The sequence below is a fragment of the Lithobates pipiens genome, unplaced genomic scaffold (assembly GCF_037356315.1).
Source record: "Lithobates pipiens isolate NorthernLeopardFrog02 unplaced genomic scaffold, aLitPip1_a1.2 Scaffold_16, whole genome shotgun sequence".
NCBI lineage: Eukaryota > Metazoa > Chordata > Amphibia > Anura > Ranidae > Lithobates > Lithobates pipiens.
The window spans coordinates 337,720,733-337,742,273 of record NW_027507748.1 but is presented as its reverse complement, the minus strand read 5'-3'; the positions used below and the strand labels follow the sequence as shown (position 1 = coordinate 337,742,273).

The following is a 21,541-nucleotide window of genomic DNA, read 5'->3' as shown; positions in this document are numbered from 1 at the left end:
CCAGAATAGCGCCAGACGCAAACTTTCATATGAGCCCAGGTGAGCAGCTTCCAACACTGTGGCCGCATCCCCATCATCAGATGTTAGCCATCTACGGGCAAACACCATTTGACCCGCAAGGTAATATTTAAGCCAATCCGGTACTGCCAACCCTCCCCGGTCACTCGGCACTTGTAAAACCTTTATCCCCACCCTGGGCTATTTTGGTGCCCACAGGAATGCATTGACAATACCCTCTAATTGTTTGAAGAATGACATTGGTTTCCATACTGGTGCATGTCTAATAAAGTAAAGGATTACCGGGAGCATTTTCATTTTGAGTAGACTGATTCTGCCAATGAGTGACAGGGGCAATTTAGTCAATGCCTGCACTTTTTGCTTAAGAAGTACTATCAAGGGAAGTAAATTCAAAGACAGATAATCTTGCACTTTTGGAGTGATCTTCACTCCTAGGTATTTGAGAGAGTCCACCCACTGTAATGGCAGATTGGGATCCGCTGTCTGTAGATTTCTAAGACAGGATTGTATCGAGGCACAGATCTGCGGAAAGGTACAAAAAAATTTCTGCAGCATTGAAGGTCCCAATGAGCACAGTGGCCTCAATCATCCGTAAATAGAAGAAGTTTGAAACCACCAGGACTCTTTCTAGAGTGGGCCGCCTGGCCAAACTGAGCTATCAGGGAAGAAGGGCCTTCGTCAGGGAGGTGACCAAGAACCCAAATAGTCAGTCTGACAGAGCTTCAGCATTTCTCTGTGGAGAGAGGAGAACCTTCCAGAAGAACCAACCATCTCTACAGCACTCCACCATTTAGGCCTGAGTGGTAGAGTGGCCAGACGGAAGCCACACCTCAGTAAAAGGCACATGACATCCTGCCTGGAGTTTCCCAAAAGGCACCTGAAGGACTTTCAGACCATGAGAAACAATATTTTCTGACCTAAATGGCAAGCTTCATGTCTGGAGGAAACAAAGCACTGCTCATCACCTGGTAAATACCATCCCTACAGTGAAGCATGGTGGTGGCAGCATCATTCTGTGGGGATGTTTTATCAGTGACAGAACTGGGAGACTAGTCAGGATCGAGATAAAAATGAATGCAGCAATGTAGAGACATCCCTGATGTAAACCTACTTCAGAGAAATCTGGACCTCAAGACTGGGGTGAAGGTTCATCTTCCAACATGACAAAGACCCTAAGCACATGGCCAAGATAACAAAGGCTTGGCTGCCGAACAACTCTCTGAATGTCCTTGAGTGGCCCAGCCAGAGCCCAAACTTGAACCCGATTGAACATCTCTGGAGAGATCTGAAGATGGCTCTGCACTGACACTTAATCTCCAACCTAATGGAGCTTAAGAGGTCCAACAAAGAAGAATGGGAGAAACTGCCCAAAAATAGGTGTGCCAAGCTTGTAGCATCATACTCAAAAAGACTTGAGGCTGTAATTTGTGCCAAAAGTGCCTGAGCAAAGTGTAGGGCAAAGGCTGTGCATACTTTATGTACATGTGATTTTTTTTATTTATTTATTTATTTTTTCCTTTTTTTTTTTTTTTTTATAAATTCAAACTGTTTTATTTTAAGTAACTGTAAAGTAGAACCAGACTCCCCCTGTGTTTTTTTTTTTTTTCCCCGTTTTACCTTTTTGGTGGGTATAATGCAGATATCACATGCTGCTCCTCTGTTACACACTGGGTCTCCCCCACGCTACCATCTTGGTTGCTGACCTCACAACATACTGTATAGTAATACACAAATGGTTTATGTATGTGTGTTGTGGTGCAGTGGCTAAGTGCATTGTAATTAATTTTGTGCAATCCATTAACTTACAGTAAAATGCATGGTTTACAAGGCACAGATCTAGATAGGCCCAAAATGTCCTCCTGTTTGTACCGTTAACAATATTTGTGGTGTGATTAAACCTGCTTGTTTATTGCTGGAACAAATGCCGTATGCAAACTTTTTTTTTTTTTTTTGCAAATATGGTTGTATGTTTATTTGAAAACAAAGAATTTGTGGTATTTTAATATCAAGCCTACCTTAATTGAAAAAATAACTTTTTTCTTCTGAAAGTATTTCAGAAACTGGGAGAGCAGGCCAATGCATTAGCTTTCATCTTCTTTACTTTTCATTATTAGGCCAAGCTTGAAATATTCTCCTGGGGAGGGTTGACAAAATATAGCAAGCCATTAAGTGTTTGTGTTTTCCATGAACGAATGGTCAGGTTCTTCTCTTGAATGTTTTCATTAAATGGAAGACTAGAAATTATTCTGTCATTGAGACATAAACCTGCAGGGCCTGCCGCCATTAAAGAGCAACTCTAGGCATCAAGTAAAATCAATACATTTTTTGGTAAAGATATTCAGGACCCCTTAAAAAAATAGTATTTTTTATAACAGCCTACCTGTAAAATACTTTTCTTTGAAATACATCACGGGACACAGAGCCATAGTAATTACTATGTGGGTTATAGGCCACCTTCAGGTGATGGACACTGGCACACTCTAAACAGGAAGTAGCCTCCCTATATAACCCCTCCCACTACTGGGAGCACCTCAGTTTTTGTAGCAAAGCAATACATGTGTAGCGCCCCCTATGTTTAGGTAGATGCTTAATGGTGTTTTTTTTTTTTTTTTTGTAAATAGTTTTTATTGAAAGGTTTTCACAAGAAATTTACAGTACAGTGAGGAAATAGTCATTAGTGTCCCCCCAAACTGTCCCAACATTACATAGCATAGTACAGTCAGACAGTAGGGAGAAGTAGAGAGCATTTTGATGAACATACTGCAGAACAAAAAGAAACATAACAGTAAACAAACAATAAAGAACTGGAAATGGTTGGTCTGTCACATGTCCGAAAGTAAAAGCTTATATGAATAAGAATGTGGCTGCAGTAAAGATTGTTACATTATATCAAGAAGGATTAAACTCTAGGGTGGAAGATTACAACAGGTGAGTACTCTTATACCATGTGTTCCAGATTTGCCAATTGTTATCAAACTGAATTTTTTTCCCCATCCTGAGGGCCAGGACTAGCTCATAGGAGTAGTGTAGGGAGGTGGTCGACCATACCTCAGAAACACTGGGGGCTTGGTCATTCTTCCAGAATCTCGCTATCAGTGACCTAGCCACCAGGAGAATGTGGGAAACAACAATTCTAAAGTTAGGCGGGTATCTTTCAATACCTAGGTTGAGAATTGCCAGGCCTGGTTTAGGGGCGGATAGGAAACCTGTAATATCAGAAATAGCTCTAAAAATAGTATTCCAAAAGCTTCGAAGATGTTTGCAGGACCAGAACATATGAAGTAAATTACCAACCTCTCCGCAGTTCCTCCAGCACAGGGGGGAGGACTCAGCCAGGCCAAATTTAGAAATCCTAAAGGGAGTAAGGTACCATCTTAGGGCAATCTTCTGGGCTAGTTCCCAGTGCCCAACACACCTGGAGGCCTTGTAGTTAGCCTTGAATGCCTGACACCATTGCGCCTCAGAGAAGGCGCAGCCTAAGTCCTCCTCCCAGCGCAAGAAGGGACGAGATTTGCTAAAAACACGTTTTTGCTGTAGGAAGTTGTAGAATAGGGAAATTCCTTTAGGTAGGGGGGGTTAGCATTAAGAAAGTGCCAAAGAGGTTCAGCTACTGAGACACTGGTGACTCCACCACCTCGGAGCAAATGGGCTATTTGATAATGTTTGTATATGTCGGTAGGTTTTAATTGGAATTTTGTCCTCAGGGATTGGTACGGGATCATAGAAGGTCCCTGAAAAAGATCCTGCAACGACTGTAGCCCCTTCTTGATCCATTCTTTAACGGAAAGATCGGAATAAAAAATTCTAAGGACAATAGGGGAATGGGCAGAGGGACCAATTTATAGGACGGAGGTGTGAACCTAAGAAGATCTCGCCAGGCTTGCAGGGAAGCCCGAACTGTGAGAGGGAGGGACTGGAGAGGCCAGGGTTTAAGTGAATCGGTGAGAAGAAGAAGTTTTAGGTCTTGGGTGGGGGTAAGGGCTCGTTCAAGGCAACACCATTTTGGTTCTGTGGCCGAGTTAAACCAATGGGAGATCTGTGCCAGCCTGGATGCAAGGTAATAGTCTTTTAGATCCACCAAGCCCATACCCCCAGCCAACCTGTGCTTCAGTAAGAGTGATTTAGAACATCTAGGTTTTTTAGAACTCCAGATGAATTTATTCATCAAGAGAGTGAGACCGAGGAGATGCTTCCTAGAGGGAGAGACAGGTAATGCTCTAAATGTGTACAAAATTTGGGGGAGTAATAGCATCTTAAAGGAGGCTAGTCGTCCTGACCATGAGAGTTCATACTTAGCTAGCCTATTGGCCTCTACCGTGAGTTTGTCAATAAGAGGGGGGAAGTTTGCCTCCGCTAGTTGGCAAGCTGATTTTCTTAAGTGTATGCCCAGGTACGGGATGGTGGAGTCACTCCATTTGTATGGAAACGTGGACATCAGCCGTGCCCGAAGAGGAGGTCTAAGGCCGGTATCTAGAATTACTGACTTGGAAAAATTCACTTTGTAATAGGAGATCAGGCTAAACTCTTGGAGTATCTGATGGGCCTGCGGCAGAGGGGGGGTTGGGGAAGTCAGGAAAAGAATGATATCATCCGCGAAGAGGTTGATTTTATGAGGGCCCTCCTGTGTGGGGATACCTGTAATTAGGGGGTGGGAGCGAATTCTTTCTGCCAGCGGTTCAATAAGGAGGTTAAAAATTGTAGGGGATAGCGGGCACCCTTGCCTGGTGCCATTAGAAATGGAGAAGGGAGATGACAGCATATTGGAGGTGAAGACCTGTGCCGAGGGGGCCGAGTATAGGGCAAGAATGGCTGATAGGAACGGTCCACCAAAGCCAAACTTCCGAAGGACCCTGTCCATGTATCCCCAATGGATCCGGTCGAACGCCTTCTCCGCATCCAAGGAGAGGAGCAGAGAAGGCGTTTTACGGGCCTCTGCAAATTGGAGAACTCCTATTACATGTCTAGTGGCGTCTGAGGCTTGCCTACCGGGTGTGAACCCCGACTGATCCGGATGAATCAACTGGGAGATTAAGGGGAGGAGTCTTTGGGCAAGAATTTTAGCGTAAATTTTGACGTCGGTGTTTAAAAGGGATATGGGCCTAAAATTCGAGGGGGTGTTAGGTTCTTTACCTGGTTTGGGAATCGTAACCACATAGGCTCTAAGCATCTCCGGGGGGAATGAGGCAGGAGAATGCTTCCTCATAGATCTCCGAGAGCACCGGGGACAGAAGGTCCGCAAATGTGCGAAAGTAGTCATTAGTCAGGCCGTCTGGTCCCGGAGATTTGCCCATAGGTAAGGATTTAATGCATTTTATAATTTCCGCAGGTGAAATCGGAAGATTTAGAGATGCCAATTGGTCTTCCGTAAGGGAGGGTAGGTTGATAGTGGAGAGGAAAGATTGTATACTTTCTGTTGTGGGTTGAGGCGTCTCGGGATCAAGCTTCAAGTTGTACAGAGAGGAGTAATAAGCAGCGAAGGCGTCCGCAATTTCTTGCGGGTTAATCCTTTTCTGTTTATCCAAGGGGTGGTAGACATAGGGGATCTTAGCTTTGATCCTAGCAGCCCTCACTCTATTGGCAAGGTATTTTCCAGCACGGTTACTGGAAGAGTAGTGTGACAGCTTTAATGAATATACATATTTGTCGTACCTGGCCAGCAATAGGCGGCGAAGTTCAACACGGAGCTGAGTAAGCTTATGAGCCGTGTTGAAGTCCGGCGTCAATTTGTTGGAGGATTCCAAAGACTGAATGTCCGCCAGAATGTCATTCAGTTTTTGGGTTCTAGCCTTTTTATCCCTGGAGGAGATTTGGAGCATTATGCCCCGCATAAAGGCCTTATGGGCACACCAGAGGGTAGTGGGACTCTGTACAGAGTGAGCATTCAATTTAAAAAATTCTGCCAAATTTTTAGAAATAGTGGCAACATGCGAGGAATTTTGAAAGAGTTGAGAATTCGCCCTCCAAACGTAGGCGGAGCGCGGAGCGTGTTCCTCCACCACCTCTATGGAAACAGGAGCATGATCCGACCAGGAAATGTCGTGGATGGTGGAGGAAGACACCGCCTGTAGCAGCAACCTGTCTACTAGGATCAAATCGATCCTAGAGTACGTGTTGTGTCTAGCAGAATGAAACGTGAAATCTTTTTCACTCGCATGTTGACATCTCCAGGCATCAAATACGTCCTCAGCAGCAAGTAATGGTTGGAGCCTCGGCAAAGGCCGACTCGCCCTGGTTGTGGTGTCCAGTGCGTAGTCGACCGTTACGTTGAAGTCTCCACAGACCACTAGAGACCCCTTACGACACTTATTAACTTTACGAAAAAGTCTGTTCAGAAATCTCAGCTGATGTACATTGGGGGCATACAAATTAACTATGGTGTAAGGCCTATTATTTAGTACAGCTAGCAATATCAAATAGCTCCCATCAGGGTCCGTAAGAACTTCAGTAAGGGAGAAAGCTACCGAGTCCCTTATAGCAATAGCTACCCCTCTTTTCTTCTCGGCGGCAGAGGCCAGGAAAATGTGCGGATAGTTCCTGTGCTGGAAGTATGGAGTGGCCTTGTTAAGAAAGTGAGTCTCCTGGACACAAAGAACGTCCACCTCCAGTTTTTGTGCCTCCTTCCACAGGGAATTCTGCTTAACTGGATGGTTGAGGCCGTGGACATTGAAAGAGACTAATTTAAGCGGCATTGAAGGCAGCAAACAGGTGCAAATGTGGGAAAAAGACAACCATATACAGTTTCCGGTAGGACAGGCTTCCAAGGCAGGCAGGATAGGACATTTGTGGGTCAGAGCCAGGCGGTACAAAAACGTTCGGGCAATGACAGACCAAGGAAAAACTGCAGCAGTGCAGTAAGTAAAAACAGTAGAACATGAAACAAAAAAACAAAACAGAAGTCAATAAAAAAGAGGATCTCTGGTGAGATCTGAAGGCACTATAGATGCCCATTTACTTGGGGGGTAAAAAGAAAAAGAGCGCTGGATGCCCTCCAGCGACCGGGAAAGCAAAATCGAATAGTAAGTTGCAGCAAAGTTCTCACGGGATTCTGGTTTTGGTTTTCCTCCGGCGTCTTCGTTGGACCACCTGCCAGTCTCCCTGATTCTCCAGCCGGGCAGGAGGAGGTGAGGCCGACGGTGCCACCGGCTCCTCAGGGATGATGTCGAGGGAACAAAGAAAATCTAGCCCTTCCTGTAGTGTGGAGACCACCGAGGATTTACCTTCATGGGTAATAAGAAGCTTCAGAGGATATCCCCAGCGGTATGGAACTCCATGGTTCCGCAATGCTTTAGTGACAGGGAGAAGAGCTTTGCGTCTCTGTAAGGTAAACTGGGAGAGGTCAGCGAATAGCTGCAGGTGGGAGAATCTCTCTGGGAGCTGGGTCTCCCTTCTGAACGCCGAAAGAAGTTGCTCCTTGGCATGGAAGAAGTGAATCCGCATGAGAACATCCCACGGAATATTGTCAGGTAAGTGAGAGGGCTTAGGCAGTCTGTGGATACGGTCAATAGTCACATCCTGATCCGACAGATCGGGCAGCAGGGTTCTCATGAGGTCCTGAATGTACTGGGCTAACTGGGTGGGGAGGACGGTCTCAGGGATCTCTCTGACTTTTACGTTATTGCGCCTGGACCTGTCTTCCAGGTCGGCCATCTTGGATTTGAGCCACGCAATGTCCTCAGACTGATCGTTGTGTGCATCAACCAGAGTGTTATGAGCAACCGCAAAGTCCCCCATTTTCTTCTGCTCCACATGATCTAGCCTGCCGCCCAGTACTCCCACTTCAGCTTTAAAATTACTGACACATTGCATAAAGTCCTTATGAAGTGAGGCACGCAGAGAAACTAACATGTCTCTCAAGGTAGATTCAGAAACAGGCTGGTTGGTGGCAGGGAACTCAGCTATGTAATCATGCAGTTCTCTAGTGTCAGCAGAGGAGTTTTGTTCAGCGCTCACCTGCAATGCTTCCCCTGAGAGTCTTGGCCTGGACTTCGCTGGGCTGCTACTGATCGGCATGGACGTCCCTGGCGACCTCCTTCCCTGTCTGTCTAAGGGTGCCGGGCTCCCCGAGGAGGCCGAGGAAGAACCCGGGGAGGAGCGCGTGCTGCCGCCGGCGCCATCTTGGCCGGATTCGCGGGCCGCGGGCGGGAAGAAATCCGGCAGTTTTCTGGGCTGCCCGGACACTCTCCGCTTCGGCGACATCTCCGGAGGGCGAGGAAGCTTTCCGGAGTAAGGTAGTGTGTTTTCGCCGGCTCAGGGAGTCCACAGTGAGGATAAAATCCCGTCGCTGGAGCGGAGCTCTTCTCCTACGCTGCCATCCACCAGCGCGTGGTAGCCACGCCCCCCCCCTTAATGGTGTTTTTTTTGATAGTGTAGGATATAGAGACAGGTAAATCTAGCCAGTGTCCTACTCTTTTCTAGGCCTGGTTGTTTGTTTATTTGGGGATGGGAGTGTCAGAGTAGAAGGGGGTGTGGCCACCTACACTTGGGCTCAGGGATACCGCCTCTACTTGACAGTAGATTTTGCTGAAAAGAGAGGAAGGACTGAAGCATGAGTGCCAGCAAACCCATGTGAAAGCATTGACCAATGATTAATTTCTTTGGTCAAAGGGAGGTCTCTCATAAAAAGGGGGGCCTTCATTTCTAACCCTATCTGCAGAAAGTCAAGGATTCTACCTATGACATACTTCCTGGGGTGCCAACCCCTGGATCCCTTCCAGGAGACATACTGTATGTCTTCCAGACTCTATAATATGTGATTCTGGAGGCCGGATTCCTTGCATTACCCAAGGTAGATACCACTAAACTTGACAGCTCACGTTTCTTTAGAATGTGGGTCTCAATAGCCAACCTGTTAAATTTAGTGTTTGTAAGGTAGGATGGAATACCAGACCTTGTGAGAGAAGGTCTGGACGTGGTGGTAGGGTCCATGGAACCCCTACTGCCATCCTTATGATCTCTGCATACCAAAATTTCCTGGGCCACAAGAATCACAGATTTCCCTTCCTGCTTGATCCTGCAAAGAAGTTGTGGATGTAGGCAGAATAGGAGGGAATGTATAAGTCAGTGAAAACTGATTCCAGGGGAACACCAGGGCATCTGTTCCACATGCTAGCGGATCCTTTGTTCTTGACACAAAGTTGTCGATTTCTTTGTTGAACCTGGATGCAAAACAGATCTACGTCTGGGATCCCCCATCTTTGACATATTGACAGAAAATATTGGGGTGAAGGAACCATTCTCCCGGGAACAACTGCTGGTGACTCAAGTAGCCCACCTGCCAATTTTCTATGCCTAGAATGAAGACTGCCAATAGGCAAAGTACATTGTTGTCTGCCCATCTCTTGGTTTCATTTGCCTGGAATTGTTTTTAATACTGCCTGGACAGGTGCCATGCAATTTAGAATATGTTTCAACATTGCAATTTTCCAATATACCAGGCCTAATTCCCTCCCTAACCTATTAAACATGCAAGGCACTGAGTTGCATCATGAATGTGGTCATATGCAACGATCTCAAAATAATATAATAGCACTTCAGCTTGTAGAGGGGTCTATTAACCAGTTCCCGACCAGCACACGCCGATGTACGTCGGCAGAATGGCACGGGCAGGCATGTTGGCGTACAGGTACGTCCAATCTTCAATGCCGCCCTGCCATCGTGAGCGCGCCGCCACCGGTCGGGACCCCCGTGAGTCCGGTCGCGGGTCCCGCGGACTCGATCGCCACGGGCATACCCACAATCGTCTCACGTGACGGCTGAATGGAGAAGTGCCGTTGTAAACAGCATTTCTCCATTCTGCCTAGCAACTAGTGACGCTGATCTCTGCTCCATGTGATTGGAGCAGAGATCAGTGTTCACTAAATGAAAGCCCAACCCCCCACAGTTAGTAACACACCCCTAGGAACACTTAACCCCTTCACTGCCAGCGTCATTTACACAGGAATCACTGCATTTATATAGCAGTGATTGCCGTATAACTGACAGTGGTCCCAAAAATGTGTCAAAAATGTCCGATGTGTCCACCATAATGTCGCAGTCACAATAAAAATCGCTGATCGCCGCCATTACTAGTAAAAAAAAAAAGATTAATAAAAATGCCATAAATCTATCCCCTATTTTGTAAACGCTATAACTTTTGTGCAAACCAATCAATAATCGCTCATTGCAATTTTTTTTACCAAAAATATGTAGAATACGTATCGACCTAAACTGAGGGAAAAAAATGTTTTTTTTAATATATTTTTTGGGGGATATTTATTAAAACAAAAAGTTAAAAATAATGAGTTTTTTTTCAAAATTGTCGCTCTATTTTTGTTTATAGCGCAAAAAATAAAAACCGCAGAGGTGATCAAATACCACCAAAAGAAAGCTCTATTTGTGGGAAAAAAAGGACGTCAATTTTTTTTGGGAGCCACGTCGCATGACTGCGCAATTGTCAGTTAAAGCGACGCAGTGCCGAATCGCAAAAAGTGGTCTGGTCTTTGACCAGCAAAATGGTCCGGTCTGTAAGTGGTTAAAGTGGTTGTAGCCCTAAAAAAAAAAGCTCCTGTCCCTTTAAAGCATGATATATAGCGTAGTGCTTTTGCGGTGTCATGTGTCCCTTTCCATGTTCTACAATACCTAGTTGATTCCTGCCTGTTCCTGTGTTCCCCTATGTAATCTGACCATGAGCCAAAAAAGTGGGGTCAGTTTATGTCCCTCCATCATCCTGCTTTCTTCTCAGCGTGACTGCATTTCCCTCTCACCCCTTCATTTCCATAGTCTGAGAATCCGATCTCCTCCCCAACGCTCCTGCCTTGACTGTGTAATACTATTCCATTGCAAATGTAACCCCCCCCTCTTCTTATTAAAATGGCTGTAAAGTTAAATCGAATAAATACTTTTATCCTCTCTGTTGTAAGTCCATATTAAGTTTGTGTGATTCTTTTTTTGTTTGTTTTATTATAATGCTACATACTTTTTTTGCACAATAGCTGTGACTTTACAACCACTATAACTCTAACTAGATCACTGATGAAGTATACTACTTTGGAGACAGGTCCACTTAAAGGTACATTAAGGTTAAAAACAAAACAGTTGCAACTGATAAGCCAGTTCTTGTTTATTTATTCAATATTGAGGTAGTGGCTTTGTAGTCTAACGATTCAAATTATTTTTTATTGTAGGCTCAGCTAGAAGGAATTATTGCGCCCAAGAAATAACGCAGGAGTAACATCTGTGAACATGATGTCTACAGTCTGGGCTCATTGAAAGTACCGATGCCAAGAAGCAAATATTTTTACCTCTAGGACATATTTGTAATTAGATTTGACTTTTTTCATATTGAAATCTCCCCAGTTGTCATGAAAAATGTTAAAGCATTGCTTATTCTATAATGAAACACCTCAATATTTTTAATATCCAAGTTCTTTGATGATAAAATTGTTCCAGCTTCTTTCCATACTTTATTGTCTTGTGGTTCTTAATAGGGACTCATGCTTGTCAATGTGCTGTCCAAAAAACACTCTCAAAACATAGTTTTTGGTTGCTCAAGGCAGACTAGTAATGCTTTTTTTCCTGAAACACGTCAACTATTTAGGGGTTAATAGTTATAAGACATTCAGTCATGTGCTGGGCAGATTTGTCCAGCTGAAGGTGACCTTCTAGGAATGTACTTTACTGAACCAATATGAGCAGACATCTCATCCTAACTCATATACAAACCCAGGCTTGGTAAATGGAGATGACCTAAAGTCATCTGCAACGAAGCTAGAAATTGTTTGCTTTGCATTAATATAGTCATGCAGTCTTCACCAATCTCGAGAGAAAGGTTTTTCAACCTTTTTACCATAGACATGTACCTATTTAATGTGACACTTACGCTGGCTTTTTTTTATATGCTCAATTGTGAGTCGAACTTAAGAGCAGGGCAAATTACGTGAGAGCAGGATATTAGATAGTAGGAGGGCAGGTTTCTTCTCATGCAGGATGACATGAATAATGGAGGATTTCTATATGGTAGGTTACTGGGCAGCAAGTAAAATAACTACTCCCATTATTATCTGTTATAACTCAGTAGTTCCTTACAATTACTATCATCACCACCATCACATCTTTTTACATGCTATCCAGTAACCTACTATATAAAAATCCTAATGCTACCATTATTAATGTCATCCTGTTTTCTATATACACTCTTAACCACTGTGCTGAGAGTGAAAGGCAAGTGTGCATTAAGTAGTAGGTGTCACTGTTTTTACTGCGCTGCCAGCAACCTGTGTGTACGTGACTATTTTTCTCCTTGCCATTCCAATCATTACCACATTGCTTTCTACACACCCTTCTTTGCCACATCCAGCAGTGATACCTCTTACAGAACCCCGGTTCAAAAACCCTGCACTAGCTGGCTAAAACTTATTTTTTATAATTAAATTGGTTGATTGTCCACACATCAGACACCTTTTCACGGAATGTTAAAAAATATCTAATAGCAAAAAGTATGTCTTGAATAATTCCCAGTAATACAAATTAATTTTCTTGATTTGTACACTATAGGACACAGGAAGAGACTTCTATCTTCAGGTGAATGGACACTGGCAAAGAAAACTGCTAGGAACCCTGTATAATCCTTCCTGCCAGTTATCAGTTTTTTTGCTAGTGTCCTTATGAGATAGATGTTTCCTCTCTACCGAGATTACTTTTTTCAGATTCCTGTTTTAACACAGCTACGTACCAGCCTCTGGCTACTTATTCAGTTTCTGGATACCTTAGGCCCCTTAATGTGGAGTACTGTAACTTAGTTTGTGGCTCTGCAATCTGACCGCTCTACTGCTCAAGTCTTTAAAAAAATATTTGCCTCTGTTCTGGCTCCTCTTCACTCTCAGGGTGTCTGCTATATAGGCTAGATGAAAAATATGGGTCTTTCTTCCCACAGGAAAAGATCAGGCCCCTCTGGTCTCAAGCACAGATACTCCTATCTTGATGCACTTGGTGTGCTTTTGCACTGGAGTACTGGGACAGATGGTAACCTCAGCCATGGCCTACATCAAGGATACAGCAGAGCAGCCAAGAACAAAGCGGAACCAATTCTGATCTGGACAGTGTGTCTTATGCCACCCATGACTGTAGTACACATTCCAAGTGTAGAAAATTGTCAGGTTGACTTCCTCAGCCATCTATATCTGGATCATGGGAAGCGGTCATTCACCCAGAAGTGTTTCAGAACCTGACAGGTGGAGGAACTGGCATCCCAGTTCAACAAACTGGATAGGTTTGTTGTCAGGTCCAACATACTCAAGCTTTTGCAGTAGAAGCTCTGATGGGCTCAAGTTTGCCTGCTGTATGCTTTATCCTCCACTTCCTCCAATATCCTTCCATGACTGCTCTACATGATCAACTCAGAGAGCATTCATGCAATCCTTGTGGCACTGAACTGGCCTAGGAAGACTGTACCACATGGCCCCTCTTTCTCGTTACCAATCTACCACTGGCTATGACAGCCTGGCTATTGAAGCCCAGCTCCTGAGTGACAGAGGTCAATTAAAATTGGTTATTCCAACACTTATCCATGCTAGGAATTCTACTTCACATAAAATCTACCATCACACCTGGAAGGCTTACTTTGTGTGGTGCGAGTAGAGAAAGTTTAATTTTACCTAGATGATAATCTATTGATGGGACATGTATCCAGATATCTTTCCAATAAGGTCTAGATCAGAGGTAGGCAACCCCGGCTCTCTAGGTGTGGTGAAACTACAAATCCCATCATGCCTCTCGGAGTCATGCCTGTGATTATCAGGGTCTTGCAATGTCTCATGGGACTTGTATTTTTAAAACAGCTGGAGGGCCGAGGTTGCCTACCCCCGGTCTAGATCAATATTTGACATGGAGTACCCTAAAGGGACAAATTTTGGCCTTGGCTATCCTCTTCATTAGTTGTCCTCTCACTTCCTGGCACTTCTCTAGCAACACGTGGGACCTCAAAGTGCTGCAGTCGCCTCTTCAAAAGCCTCCTTCAAGCCTTGCCTGTTGAACTTATTCGTAAGGTGGTTTTCCTCATTGCTAGGCAAGTACTGTAGCTGGTGGCATTATTTTTTAGGAAGCCCTTACTAGTGCTGCACAAGGATAATAGGATTTTTTATAACAGCTTACCTGTACAAATCCTTTTCTTGGAGTACATCATAGGACACAAAGCCTTATATATTTACTTAGTGGGTTATAGCTACCTTCAGGTGTTGACACTGGCACACCCAATACAGAAAGTTGACTCCCTTATATAACCCCTCCTCCTTCCAGGAGTACCTCAGTTTTTGTAGCCAAGCAATATGCTTAAACCCCATAAAAGAAGAGGGGAGGGACCTCTGTGTCCTATGATGTACTCCAAGAAAAGGACTTAACAGGTAAGCTTTTATAAAAATCCTATTTTATCGTAAATCATTGGGCACAGAGCCTTAAGTATTTACTTAGTGGGATGTCCGATAGCAATGCTACTTGAGGGAAGGGAGACACAACCCGTAGGGCACCCCCAGACCTTGAGGACTAAGGCTGAAGTAAAAAAAAAAGTCCTGCAAACCGCATCTTTGGAGCGCTGTATTTACCACTCCTAAAGCGCCCCTTCCTATTGAAAATAATGGGGCAGCGCTGCAAACCCACCTGCAAAACGCCACTGCAGCGGCACTTTGCGGGCAGTTTTAACCCTTTTTTGGCCACTAGCGGGGTTAAAACTGCCCCGCTAGTGGCCGCATAGCGCTGCTAAAACTACGGTAAATCACCGCTAAATATAGCACCGCTTTACCGCCAGCGCCCCACTGTGAAAGTAGCCCTATACTGCTGCCTGCAGCACACTGCGCCCGAAGGCGATATCCTCATTCCTTCTTACATCCACTTGGTAACATTTTGTGAATGTATGGACCGAAGACCAAGTCGCGGCCTTGCAGATCTGAGCAAAGGAGGCCTGGTAACGCACTGCCCAAGAAGCACTAACCGCTCTGATAGAGTGTGCCTTAACTTGAATAGGGGGAATCTTACCCCTTAAATCATAAGTTTGAATTATAACTTGCCAAATCGACTTAGCAACAGTGGGTTTACGCTGACTATCCTTTTTTTTTTAGGACCTTCTGGCAGAATAAATAAGATAATAATCGGTCTTACGAATCTGAGCAGTTTTCTTTAAATAGATTTTCACTGCTCTCACTACATCAAGACGATGTAGTGAATTTTCTTCCCTGGAACATGGTTTTGGGAAAAACAATGGGCAGGACAATATCTTCATTCAGATGAAAGCCTGAAACCACTTTTGGCAAAAAGCCTGGACTAGGGCGTAACACCACTCTGTCCTCATGAATAATCAAATATGGCTCTTTACAAGAAAGAGCAGCCAATTCTGAAACCCTCCTTGCTGAGGATATAGCAACCAAATATATCAGCTTCCTAGTCAGAAGGACTAAGGGAACATGCTGTAATGGTTCAAATGGTGGTTTTTGTAACACTGACAAAACTAAATTCAAGTCCCAAGGGGTTAAAGGTGATTTAACTGGCGGATTAATCCACATCACCCCTTGCATAAAACCCCAGAGTAAAGAATGCGTAGCAAGCGGTCTTTGAAATAAAACTGATCAGGCTGAGACTTGGCCCTGAATAGTACTTAGGGCCAACTTCATCTCTATGCCCAATTGTAGAAAAGCAAGGATTCTGCCTATAATATATGTCCGAGGGTGGCAGCCCTTGGATTCACACCAGGAAACGTACGCTTTCCAAACCCTATAATATACAGCTCTGGTAACTGGCTTCCTTGCATTGATTAACCGGTTCCCGACCAGCGCACGACGATGTACGTCGACAGAATGGCACGGGCAGGCATATTGGCGAACATGTACGTCCAATCTTCAATGCCGCCCTGCCACCGGGAGCGCGCCGCCGGCGGCGCGCTCCCGCTCTGGTCGGGACCCCCGTGAGTCCGGTCGCGGGACTCGATCGCCGCGGGCATACCCGCGATCGTCTCACGGGACGGCTGAAAGGAGAAAATGCCGTGTAAACAGCATTTCTCCATTCTGCCTAGCAACTAGTGACGCTGATCTCTGCTCCATGTGATTGGAGCAGAGATCAGTGTTCACTAAATGAAAGCCCAACCCCCCCACAGTTAGTAACACACCCCTAGGAACACTTAACCCCTACACTGCCACCCACTGGTTAACCCCTTCACTGCCAGTGTCATTTACACAGGAATCACTGCATTTATATAGCAGTGATTACTGTATAAATGACAATGGTCCCAAAAATGTGTCAAAAATGTCCGATGGGTCCCCCACAATGTCGCAGTCACAATAAAAATCGCTGATCGCCGCAATTACTAGTAAAAAAAAAAAAAAAATTATTAATAAAAATGCTATAAAACTATCCCTATTTTGTAAACGCTATAACTTTTGCGCAAACCAATCAATAATCGCTTATTGCGATTTTTTTTACCAAAAATATGTAGAAGAATACGTATCGGCCTAAACTGAGGGAAAAAAATGTTTTTTTATATATTTTTTGGGGATATTTATTATAACAAAAAGTAAAAAATAATGCGTTTTTTTCAAAATTGTTGCTCTATTTTTGTTTATAGCGCAAAAAATAAAAACCGCAGGGGTGATCAAATACCACCAAAAGAAAGCTCTACTTGTGGGGAAAAAAAGGACGTCAATTTTGTTTGGGAGCCACATCGCACGACCGTGCAATTGTCAGTTAAAGCGACGCAGTGCCAAATCGCAAAAAGTGGTCTGATCTTTGACCAGCAAAATGGTCCGGTCTGAAAGTGGTTAAAGTTGAGATAACAGATCTGGAAAGCCCACGCTTCTTCAGAATGTGGGTTTCAATAGTCAAACCATTAAATTTAGCGTTCATAAAGTAAGATGGAATATCGCCCCTGCGATAGCAGGTCTGGCCTTAGTGGTAGAGGCCAAGGACTCTCCACTCCCATTTATACAATCTCTGCATACCATGACCTTCTGGGCCATGCTGGTGCTACCAGAATTACCGGATTTCTTTTAACCACTTGCTTACTGGGCACTTAAACCCCCCTCCTGCCCAGACCAATTTTCAACTTTCAGCATTGATGCACTTTGAATGACAATTGCGCGGCCATACAACACTGTACCCAAATTAAATTTTTATAATTTTTTTCCCGCAAATAGAGCTTTCTTTTTTTGGTATTTAGTTACAGCTGGGAGTTTTATTTTTTGCTAAACAAACCAAAAAAAATGCAAAAAAAAAAAAAATCATGTTTAATAGTTTGTTATAAAATTTTGCAAACAGGTCATTTTTCGCCTTCGTTGAAATGCGCTGATGAGGCGGCACTGGTGGGCACTGATAGGCACAGATAAGGTGGCACCGATAGGCACAGATAAGGCAGTACTGATGGGCACAGATAAGGCGGCACTGATGGGCAAAGATGGGTGGCACTAAGGGGCACTGATAGGTACCACTGATAGATGGGACTGATGGGCACTGATAGGTGGCACTGCTGGGCGGCACTGATGCGCACCGGTAGATGACACTGATAGGCACGGATATGTGGCACTGAGGTGCAGCACTGTTGTTAAGGCAGATTGTGGGCACTGATAGGTGACACTGTGGGCACTGATGTATGGCACTTTTATTAATAACTGGCTGGTACTGGCAGGGGGCAGGTGGGCACTGATAAGTTGGCCGTGATCGGGACTGATGTCCCGATCACGGCCGCCGGTGATCGGCTTTTTTTTTTCTCTCCTCGTGCTGTCAGCGCGAGGAGGAAAAATAGCCGATTACCAGCTCTGTTTTGTCACATGATCAGCTGTCATTGGCTGACAGTTGATCACGTGGTAAGGGGTCGGGATCGACCCCTTGCTCGGATCCGTGATCAGGCGAGTCTCATAGACTCGCCGATCACAGAGTGCGCCCCTCAGGGGGCGCGCAGGCCGCTCGTGCACGGGACGACGTCAATAGACGTAGTCCCGGCAAAGCAGGTCCGCGCTGTAGCCCTCATGATCTAATGCTAAACAATTAGTTTTTTTTCCTGTAATGCAAATGCCTGTGTAAACCCCTCATGTGCACCAGCGCTTGTGTCCTGTGGCAGCCTTGCTTCAATGTCTGTTTCCCAGAGTATCAGTATTAAGCTTTTTCAGGCGTGAGCTTGATTGTCTATGTACCACGCCCTTTTCTGTGCTTTAGCAAGAGTCACCTCAGAGGGGAGGCGGGAAGGGGATTTACACAGCAGTTTTATCAGCTCTTTAGATTTATGCTTGTTTAAACTTAACATGTATCCCTATCCACTCAGTTTCCCGATTTAGGGGGAGAGGAGACCCGCCTCCAGCTGCTGAGACACACGCTGTATTAGCGCAGATTTAAACAGGGTCTATTCACTATTACTCCCTCTAGAGAATTTTTTTTTAAGGCATTTTACAATATAATTGAAAGAAAAGTCATAGGTGGACTTTGCAGTTCCTATGCTTTCCTCTTACCTTTTCCTCGCTGCAGGATACTGCTGTAAACAAACAGATCCAAACTTCACCCATCACGGCAGGCAGAGTGGTTAAATCAGCAAAGACTGGGGCCCTTCTAATAGGGGTTCCACTCCTTTAGGCCATGTATAGCACCCCTCAGGGCAGTTTTATGTAATGTAGCAAGACCAAAAAGAGTCCTGTAGAGCCCTGACCATGACCAGAGAATGTAAGGCAACTTCCTTCGGATATGTCGGCTTAGGACATAGGGATGGCAGCATGATGTCCTCATTTAGATGAAAAGCCGAAACCACCATCGGAAGAAAAGAGGGCTGCGGACGCAGCACCGCTTTATCCTTGTGGAGAACCAGGTAGGGAGACTTGCACGACAAGGCCACCAATTCAGAAAGTCTCCTGGCAGATGTAATTGCCACTAGAAAGACTACTTTCTGAGAAAGCGTCAACAAGGGAATCTCCCTAATATTTTCAAACGGCAGTTTCTGAAGAACCGATAGCACCAGATTCAGATTCCATGGAGGCCGCGGTGGTTGAACCAGTTGCACAAATGTACTTGCCAATGAGTGAGTGGCCAAGGGACGTTGAAAGAAGACAGCCAAGGCTGATATCTGCCCCTCGATGGTGCTTAAGGCAAGTTTCTGATCCACTCCTCGCTGCAAAAACAGCAGGATCCTGGAAACGGAGTATGTGCGCCGACGCCACCCCATCTCCTCACACATGGAAAAGTAGGCCTTCCATGTACGATGGTAAATCTTCCACGAATATGACTTCCGTGCCCTCAACATAGTGACCATTAACGAGTCTGACAGACCTTGTCCCTTAGCACCTGGCTTTCAACAGCCATGCCGTGCGACGGTAAAACAGGATGAAGTATCGGACCTTGCGATAGAAGGTCCTCTCGCATCGGCAGCCGCCAAGGAACATCCGCCAACAATTGTACTAGGTCGGCATACCAAGGACACCGAGGCCAATCTGGGGCAATCGGAATCACCGGAATCCCCTCAGCTTCCACTCAGAATAGCAGGGGAATGCATAAATCAGCCGATAATGCCCCCATGTAGCCACCGTGTCCGACCAGGGGTCTTGTCCTGGACACAAACCTCTGCACCTTTCGATTGAGCCAAGAGGGCAAGAGATCCACATCTGGTGTGCCCCACCTTAGGCAAATGAGCCGGAATACATCCGGATGCAACAACCATTCCCCTTGTCCAGCATCTGATAACTTAGGTAGCCCGCCTGCCAGTTTTTTATACCCAGAATATATACAACCGACAAGGTTGGCATGTGCCGCTTTGCTGACTGTAGGATGCGAGTGACCTCCCGTGCTGCAGGCACACTCCTTGTTCCTCATTGATGGTTGAGGTACGCCACTGCCGTGGGGTTGTCAGACTGAATCCTGACCGAACGCCCCTGCAGCCTCTTTGACCATGTGGTGGGGCACCGCCTGATCTCCCGAAGCTCAAGCACATTGATCGGCAGGTGGGATTCCTCCCACGTCCAACGGCCCTGGGCCAACTGTACGCCGAAAACTCCCCCCCAACCGGTCAGGCTGGCGTCCATTGTGATCACCGTCCAATGGAGAGGAAGGAACAATTTCCCAGACCGAAGCGCTGGAGACCTCAGCCACCTGAGCAGGGAATCCCTGACTAACTAGCTCACCCAAATTTGACAATCCAGGGATAAAGGAGATTTGTCCCATTTCAATTTTCTGCAAGACTCGAGTGTGACACAGAGTACAGTACTGCCTTGAAAATGGTTACCATGAGACCCAGGACTCGCATGCAGAAATGCAGCGACGACCACCTGCAGTTCTCCAATAACCTCACCGCAGCTTGAAGAGTCTGCAGCTTGTCCGAAGGGAAAAAGACTCTCACTTCTGAGGAGTCCAGCAGTAAGCCCAGGTACTCCAGGCATTGAGTCAGCACCAACACTGACTTTTTTTTTTAGGTTCAGTACCCAACCAAACTCCCGGAGAGTTTGCATGGTGATTGCCACATCCTCCCTTAATTCTGAGGCGGCAGCAGCTCTCAGAAGGAGGTAGTCTAGGTAACTCAGGATTGCGATCCCACAATGCCAGAATTGGGGCTAACACCTTGGTGAAGACCCGGGGTGCTGACGCCAGGCCAAAAGGAAGAGCCCAAAATTGGTAGTGATCTTCCCCGACTGCAAATTGCAGAAACCTCTGATGCCTGAGGCATATGGGTACATGTAAGTATCCGTCCTTGATGTCCAAGGAGGCCAGGAAGTCCCTCTGATGGAGTGCAGCGACCACAGAGCAAACAGATTCCATCCTGAACCTTTCACTTGCACTTTCACAAAGCTGTTGAGGGCCTTGAGGTCCAGCATTGGACGGACCCCTTCCTTCTTTGGGACTACAGACTGGAGTAGAATCCCTGAAACCTTTCTAGCGTCAGTACAGCTACTATCACCCCACGCAGTAGCAGGTCCTGTACTCTCCCAAATAAGGCCTCCCGACGAACCAGATGAAGGTTGGAGGGAAAGAATCTGTTGGACAAGAAAGAAACTATCTTGTATCCCAATGAAACCAATTCGCAGACCCATTGGTCAGACAGTAGGGAGGTCCACCGGGCTGCAAACTCCCGCAGGCGACCCCCTTCCCCCCCCCCCACGCGAGAGTCGGGCGGGGGCAAACCTTCATGCGCTAACATTTTTGCTCGCAGACTTGTTTGGCTTGCGAAACCAGGGACGCTTTGGTCCTTCTGCAGGTGCCTTGTCAGACTGGGAGCGCTTACCTGCCGACCCGGGCGGGCGAAAAAGCCGCTTCTGAGCGGCAAAAGAGGGCCCTTGCCTACAGCGTGGCTCCTTACCCTTTTCTGGACTGTGGAAGCAATGTGCTCTTCCCACCGGTAACATTTTTACTAATAGCAAAAGGGATAAAGGTGAAAAACTGCACTGAGGTAAATAAACAATATGTGGCAAATTAATCCCAAAAGACTGAACTCAGCTGCGGCTTGACTGTATCACATATTACAGAAAAAGACAATTAGGAAAAATATTAAGCCGCGCTAAGTGCGCTACAACAGATTAAAGTGACAATGTAGAGACAATAT

At 45.6% G+C, this 21,541-nt stretch overlaps 1 protein-coding gene across 1 annotated transcript in view; it reads left to right on the top strand.

The window, feature by feature from the left end:
- DNALI1 (dynein axonemal light intermediate chain 1) overlaps positions 1-11,457 on the top strand; it is a 47,034-nt gene extending 35,577 nt beyond the window's left edge. The window contains exon 6 of the mRNA XM_077481805.1: positions 11,181-11,457. Within this exon, the coding sequence (XP_077337931.1) occupies positions 11,181-11,216 (36 nt within the window). The 3' untranslated portion in view covers positions 11,217-11,457. The remainder of the gene's footprint in view (positions 1-11,180) is intronic.
- Positions 11,458-21,541: the final 10,084 nt, after the last annotated feature.